This window comes from Ornithodoros turicata, chromosome 2, assembly GCF_037126465.1.
Source record: "Ornithodoros turicata isolate Travis chromosome 2, ASM3712646v1, whole genome shotgun sequence".
In the NCBI taxonomy this organism is placed as follows: domain Eukaryota; kingdom Metazoa; phylum Arthropoda; class Arachnida; order Ixodida; family Argasidae; genus Ornithodoros; species Ornithodoros turicata.
The window spans coordinates 54768141-54775842 of NC_088202.1; the positions used below are offsets into that span (position 1 = coordinate 54768141).

Consider the following 7702-nt stretch of genomic DNA (forward strand, 5'->3'; position numbering starts at 1 on the left):
GGTGCCGGAAGCAATGTTTACTCCCACACATTGCTACCGCCCACGGCCGGGATCGAACCCGCGATCTTGAGCTCAGCGAGGCAGCACGTTACCGACTGAGCTACCGAGGATTGCAAAGGAGCTTTGCATTCACGCCGTTGGGTGCATCAAGAAAGATGGTTCCGCGTGGATGCCGACGAAGAACTCACGTGCCACGCTCTTCGTCCCCAACATCTTTTTTTCTCTTTGCCGGTGTTGACGCATGCGCTTTGAAGCTTTTCGCAAGCCTGTAATGTGTTGCGTCGAACTGTACGAGCGTCGCCATGATAGTTGGCAGAAAACATGGCGTGTTATGAATATGCCTTAACAAGTTTTCGTGTGGTTTTTGAGGAGTATCACGTGTTGTGTGTTTCCACAGGAGCAGGCTATACAATTCAAAACACATATTATCCCGCTATATCCTGAACGCCAGCTACGCTCACGTGGTGTTAATTTGTCATCATTGTTTCGTCGTCTTCTCATCATGTCGTCTCTCGCCTCCAGGAGCGACGCGTACATGGAAATTGTCCATTGCCAGTGAGCTGTGCTCTACTTTCGACGAAGTAGAAGAAGCATCTCCGACACATTGACCCGTGGCCCATTGCCTTTGGCTCGAAGATACATCGAAGTAACCTTCGAACGTCTGCACCTTCGAAGAACGTCGAACGTACGTCTTGACCTTTCATTTCTTTCAAAGTAGACCATTCGAAAAAAAAAAAAAAAGAAGAAGAGGCGACTTAAATAACATTTCATCACAAGCATCAGACACACATCGTAAATATGTGTCGGTTCGGTCCCTCTGAACTCTGAGAGATTGCCACGAAGCATCATGATCAATGAGATTCGAGCAATCTTCTCCTTAGGCCATTGTCGAGTCCATAAACTGCTAGATGGGTTACTCTTGTCTCATTGCTGCAAATAGGCTATTGTTGAAAAAAACAGGTTTGAAAAATTACCTTTACATCGTATGCCTTTGCATGTCTTGGCTAATCGTAGCGCTACAAGTCTGTCCTTCGAAACCGAAGTACAGCCTTCAGGTGCTGTTCTTAAGTCACAGCCTTTCCCGGCCCGAGAGGCGGCTGCGCAAATCTAACTAAAAGCTTGTCTTTGCTATAAGAAGAGGAAATCGAGTAGAAGAGGAATACCAACAAATGTCGTTAAAGACACGCTATAGTGATCGTCTCTTATGACAGGTGAACCCTTGGCCCGGTAGCGATTCATGTCATCCGAACACATTTTTGAAATAATATTGACAGACTGTTTGAACAGACCTGCTTTGCGTACAGCAATTAGGCTATCAGAAATAAGTAAATTTACCCTGTCTCCTATGGATGTGTTGCGTTCAACTGTGTGACAAAACACTCCAAATGACAGATGAACCGTTATTCTACCTGACGTGCGATGAGTGTGGCCTACCCTGAAAGCAGAACTGCACCACGTGACACCCGACCACCGTCAGCCGCTGCGCAGAATAATCCAGTTCTCATCTTGGATTCGGAGTGGAGATGGGGCGTCAGCCTTCGTGTGACAATCGCACGAGCTGCATAACTGCAAAATGTCCATTTTACTTTCTATTTCCAACAAATCCGCTAATATCCCATTTACATGACAGTCTTCAATGAGCATTGAAACTAATGGACATTCAACATGCGCCACCGAGTGTATGACGTGTCAACCCGTCAGACCATCGAGTGCAATGCTTTTTGAGAAGTTGATCTACACGTCAAACGCTCCGTGGCGCTATGCATGTACAATGGCTATTGGTGTCAATGATCATTAAAGACTGCGCGTGTAACAGGGGGTATAACAGAACGATACCGTTTTGAATGCCAGTTGCCTATGATCCTGTTACGCGGTGGAGTGCTGTAAGTCGTAAAAATGTTCCATCAGTGAACAAGATCTGATTGGCTAATATTTCGGTCACTATTGTCTTTATGTTGGTTCCACCTATATGGCTAATCATACCTTCTGTGCTTAATGCAGTGTCTCACAGGATCCTCTCTTCAGCGATGGCACCAGCCTTTGTGCTTCAGGACGTTTTTCTATTTGCGGCATTAATTTCCTCTTCGGTGACGGCGTACCAATCACCAACTCGCCTCATCATGCAGCCATATGAGAGGAAAATGCTTGTCCAAGGGTGAGAAAAGTTCTTCACGCATTTCTTGTGTTCTGTGTAGGCAGCAGATATTAAGGAAACTCCTAGAACAGGACTTCCGGCATAACATGTTTTCAGTCAACGAATTAGGACAGAGAAACTACAACGCGAGATAACGAAAACACAACGAAACAACGACCATGAAAATGAAATAACTCAGGAAAGGGGCGCTGACGCCAGTGTCGAACGCAAACCCTGCCCCTGTAAACCCTGTAAACTCCGTAAACCCTGATGTCCTGCAAGAGATCGGTACCTTTTTCCGTTTTCATCTTTTCTTTTTATTTTGCGTTGAAGGCTTATGTATTTGTGTCGTCTCCGTTTGTAGCTTGCCTCAGCTAATCCTCGTATTTACATTAGGTGTCGCCCTGCCTGCCTCCTCTTCGCCGCTCGTCTTTGAATAAATGAGTGAGACAGATGCAAGAGCGAATGGGGAGGGAGAGGTTAGTTGTCTGTCCCCTTTGTACTTTTGGCACTAACTCGCGAGAGAGCTTTGTTGGCGGTGATCCTGGACCGGAGACTAGGAGGGCCTGGCTTCGAACACCTTTTCTAGGGATACTTGGATTTCCTACTAAACCATTTTATTCATTTATTATACCATCCAACTGTCTGGGAGGCCATTAGATGAGGATGCGACGCTTTTCCCAAACAACATAAAAGCAATATCAGTATGGGACAGAGGAAAACAACGCGTAAATAACGCGCAAATGGAAAACTTATGGTGAAGAAAGAGAGCAAATCACGAATGACCATCGTGCCACGCGGGCTAATTGAATGAAGAAGCAGGGACAGACAGACAGGTTATGGTCGGCAAAAGTTATTATGGGCTGGAAGACTATTCTGTTCCGACAAAGTGGACAGGAAAGACGAGTTAGCAAAGGAGGTCGTACGGGATCGGGCGAGGTACACCTTGTGTTCGTTGTCTAATCGAGGAGAGGTGTAGGAAGATTGAAATACGTATTGGCCACGTAATAACATTAAAATAATTCATAAATCTTGCGGCGGATTTTTAAGTGAGGAAGTTCCGAGTGGTTCTTAAGGAGAGTGATACCCCTGAAACACGGGCACAGATACCTGAGTGACTCTTGTGCCCATTGACACACGGTAACGGAAATCCTCCTTTTGTACACCTGTCGATATGAGGACTGACTGGTCTACCTGCACTGGAAACTCACATGGAATGAACTAGAGTTTCCTTGTTTCGCGGGCAAGTACCAAAATGAACATGCAGTGTGGTTGCAGAAGCAATAAACATGGTTATTTAGCTTACGAGGCACATGTATCTACAGACGGGATCCTTTAAACGAGCTAGAAACGTATTCACGCTCCTTTCCAGGCGTGTCCAGCCCCTTCGTTCAGGCTTCTGGCCATCGCTTACTACCAGAACCATAAAGCTAAAGAGCGCGCAGCAAGGGGGCTGGTTGCCACGGTTCTCTACTGCCCGGACACACGACGACGAACATGGTGGCGTTATTTATAACAAGCTTGACAGAAAGAAGCCACCAATTCGAAGTCAGTGATTCTGATGCTTGCCTAGCAGTTCAAGCATTATCATGAGTGTAATGGAGCGCATTTGCTTCTCATAGCGGAAACAGGTCGATCTCCATCGGCACCAATCAGGCACGAGCCTTGCGACGCTGATGTGGATTGCCGCCGGTCACGAACGCTGATCTGCGTCAAGCGTGCATACGAACTGCATGGCCGATGTCAGTGTCCTTTTTACAGACCGGTCGAAGTTACCATTGGAGATAGGACACGTTGTATTACTGGTGAGATATTTCATAGCAATGGTCCTACACTTTCGTATAGCGAGGTGCCGTGTTGTCATTGTCAGCAGCTGAGTGGTGAGGTGTGATGTGCAACGGCTTAGGGGAAGGGTGATGTTTGCGTGCTGAAACGCGACGATTGTCTGGTGGTTTTCTATTTGTGGCTACGGGAGGGTCATTTGGTGTGGGCTCTCACACAAACTACAGTAGGTGTTGTTTCATTGAGAGACAGATGCACATAATCTTAACAAATACAGCGATACCAAAAAGGCAAAGAAACCCTATACAGGTGTTTGCTCTAACGTGTCCAGAAATTATATTTAAAGCGAGCGATAAAAGAAAAGCAAGTGGTACGACTTTTCTGCTACTTCAGTAAGAAACAGGTACTGCTGTTTCCTAGTCAAGGAGCTGAAAAGTAGCGCTCTTTCTCTTTTATCGCTCGCGCGTTAGAGCAAACACACTGTATATGGCCACTATGGGATCCAGAGCTTGGTGAGATAGTTTGTGCCCGACTGTAAGGTACGCGCAGCTGATCTCTGCCAAAATTTAATTCAGTAAAGCATCGTATTTCTAGGTGAAGGAGATACGGCTTCGATTTGGGTTTTGGGGCTCGTACGCAATGTTGGACTCACCGGTTTTGCGGTTATCACCGTGTTGTGCGAACTGGGTACAGTCGAACAATGTATGTTTGAAGGTGAGCACAAAATTATTATTCAGGTGAAGTGGTGTAAATTTGGCGTGGGCAACATATCACCGAACTTGGGATGAAGACACGGGGACGAACAAACAAACGTACAACACAGGACAATACTAAAGGTCTTGTCCAATCGCGTTCCACGTTTGATTGTCCGTCCCCCTGTCTTCACGTCAAACGCAGGGATATGCTGCCCATATCTATTTGAAGAATTGAAATATGGCAGTCGTCGAAAAATGGACACAGCGGCGGGATATGAACCAAGCATCTCTCGATTGCTCAGCCTCAGCTTCAGCCCCAGAACAATTCCTTTCAATCGTGATCTATATGAAGAACTACAAAACGTAATTACAGATATGTGTGTGTAGTGCGTAGCTCCCGCGCTCTGCACAATCAAATCCAGGAGCTGGTAACGGTGACGTAGATAACTGGCAGTGCAATTTGCAAATTCAATTGAACAATTTTAAATATTGAACATGACATCATGATGACATCAGCATAAGAAATCATATGAACGTTTAAGTTTGATTAATTAGTGGATCCAGACGTTCACTGAGAATGAACGTACAGCGTGCGACACGCTAGTTGTGATGTGTGCGTTTTCGCTGTTTTTATAATGAACTGACGCTAAAGTGGCTGTGAAGCCTGTGGAAACCTAAGTTCCCACAACCTCGGGGCGTCAGCCCGTCCGTTCCGTGCGCGAAGGAACCAGCAGCACAACCAGAAATTCAATGCAACAACATGGTTTATTCACCTTCTCTCCCACAACGTGTACCGCGCCAGGGCAAGCATCTCCCGGAAAAAGGTTTCTTTTTTCTTGAGTTTGTTGGCTGGATGCAGCACAAGCTCTGTCGCTCTTGTTTGCGAATAAAGCCGGTATGTTGGTTTGAATCTCTGTTGTGCTGCTTGTTCCTTCGCCCACGGAACGGACGGGCTGACGCCCCGAGGTTGTGGGAACTTAGCTTTCCACAACCGTGTAACCTATGTTGTACAAGTGCCATGAAGAGGCCGAGACGGCGTCAAGCTCAGTACTACTTCTGCTGTTAATAACAGTGATGCATGTTATTGTGATATGATATTTATTGTCTCGTGGCTATTCTTACAGCCAAAGGCATATTTGACGAGTGCCGGTCGACAGAGGAGTGCGCGGCAAGCAACCAAAACCTTCAATGCATCAACAAGTTGTGCGTCTGTTCGTCTCCTTATGTGCTGCGAGGAAGCAACGAATGCGTTCTAGGTAATTAGTTATGTAAAGGAAACTCGCACAGTGCAATGAGCAGGGGCTGTTTTGCGACAGGAAATGTCTGGGATGCGAAGCGGATTCGTTCCGTATTGGAAGCCGGATCAGTCTTCCTGGTTATAGCTCTGGTGACCGGCGCCATATGTCTAATGACCAGAAAGTAAGTTCGATTGAAAACTTGTCCTCTTGTGCCAGCGGTTCAGGCTCTCACGCATGATTGTTTGCGAAACAAATGATTTTTCGACCTGCAGATTTAAGAAGAGAAATCAGAACAGTGAAAGCCTCGAATGTAGCACCCTACAAGGAACAAACGGCATAGTACTCAATGAAGACGTACGTCCATGTCCCCGAGCTCCCCAAGCACCTACCCAAAAAGGCAACCTAATCAAGAAAATCCCGCGGCTGTCTATCGCGTACGATGGTTTGAGGGGCTTGTATCGTCGATCCCTTTCCTTTTCCGCGAGATCCAGTGGCATCACTGGCGATCCTGGAGATACATCGCAGCACCCAAAGACTCCGAAAAAGTTGTGGCCTCAAGGTGGCTTTCGCTCAATGGCCAACAAGCTGTATCAAAATAAACTCGTGAATCGCTTGAGAAAGCGAAGCCAACAGGACGAAACTGACCTTCCATCGCTGTCTCAATCCACTCTTGAAGAGCGCACCATGCAGCAAAGCATGCTGCAGCAAACAGTACGTGACCAAAACTGGCCTCCGCCGGGCATGTCCCAACAGCAAATACCGCAGCAGTATTTCTACGCTGTGCAAGCACAAAGTATCCCACAAGCTAGTCCAATGAACATGCCACACATTATGCCACGCACAGTGCCGCAGCAATACCCTGCACGGAGTAATGAACTCCCTGCATATTCTCACTACGGCGAAGGAGCTAGCATGCAAATGCCACAACTTCAGAGAAGCGGTCAGAGCGCTACGTTTACCCGAACGGAAAATATGCCATTCTCCAACGTGGGCAAGTTTTCACACGAAGAGTACCAACGTCCCTCGGAAGGAGGAGCAGGACCTCACCAGTATGCCTATTCAACTAAGTACAACGAAGTCGATCAGATGGACACTGACGGTGTTGGGATCGGGCGACCTATGAGAAGTTGAAACCTCACTAATCTGTTTGGGTTTGGTTGAAGAGTACATGCGAATACCCTTGTGTCGGCATTTTCCTCTGGCGAAACGGCACCGCGTCCTGAATAAAAGATGGTATACGGTGTCCGTGAAGTGATGCCTTTCAGGGGTCATTCCGGTGGTTGATGTTGTTAAAGACTGTATTCTGACGTTTCAAATTCGATTTAACCTTCCGCTTTAGATTTCTGTTACTGAAGATATGGAAGACAAGCGTGTTAACAAATCTGCTGAAGGACAAACGAACTCGGGTACATTTCCTGGGCTTTGGGCATAGCAGAGCTCTCGTCATTCTAGAAGTTTTTCTTTTTTTCTCTCTCTCTCTACTAGACCTGGAGTAACTTGTCCCGCGGTGAGCGGGCTGACATCTCCATTATTTTTTCTCCTACGATCGTGATCTTGGGGTTGGTGCATGTGTATTCGCTGTTGATTTGTTTTCATTGCCATTGTATTACAGGAGGCAGTTGTCTTCACTTTGCAACACACTCACAAAGCGCAGCTGATACAGGGGCGGATTTAAGGGGGGCGGGGGGGGGGGGGCGACCGCCCTCCATACGGCTGTGTTCCCTATGTAAAAACCCTATCCTGGATGATGCTGTGCCGCAAAGCACGAAATTTCCTCAAGTCCGCCCCCCCCCATGACAAACCCTTAAATGCGGCACTGACAGACCTCAAGGAGAGAAATGGAGGGTGCGCTG

General features: G+C 47.0%; 1 protein-coding gene across 2 annotated transcripts; it reads left to right on the top strand.

Annotated features, from left to right (window-relative positions):
• The first annotated feature begins 503 nt into the window (after positions 1-503).
• LOC135383500 (uncharacterized) lies at positions 504-7092 on the top strand. 2 transcript variants are annotated; one of them, XM_064612926.1, is made up of 7 exons: positions 504-685; positions 2002-2155; positions 3507-3682; positions 3757-3939; positions 5736-5867; positions 5928-6030; positions 6122-7092. In XM_064612926.1, exons 2-7 carry the CDS (start codon positions 2028-2030, stop codon positions 6978-6980), a joined length of 1581 nt encoding a protein of 526 aa, XP_064468996.1. In that variant the 5' UTR covers positions 504-685; positions 2002-2027; the 3' UTR covers positions 6981-7092. The 2 variants fall into 2 exon arrangements, with proteins under 2 accessions (XP_064468996.1, XP_064468995.1); XM_064612925.1 differs by having other exon boundaries at positions 2012-2155.
• Positions 7093-7702: the final 610 nt, after the last annotated feature.

Excerpts from the sequence above, each read along its gene's own strand:
- LOC135383500 (XM_064612926.1), top strand. The coding sequence starts at position 2,028 with ATGGCACCAGCCTTTGTGCTTCAGGACGTTTTTCTATTTGCGGCATTA. Across the intron at positions 2,156-3,506 it reads AGGAAAATGCTTGTCCAAGG|GCGTGTCCAGCCCCTTCGTT; the intron begins GTGAGAAAAGTT and ends GCTCCTTTCCAG. Across the intron at positions 3,683-3,756 it reads AAAGAAGCCACCAATTCGAA|CGGAAACAGGTCGATCTCCA; the intron begins GTCAGTGATTCT and ends TGCTTCTCATAG.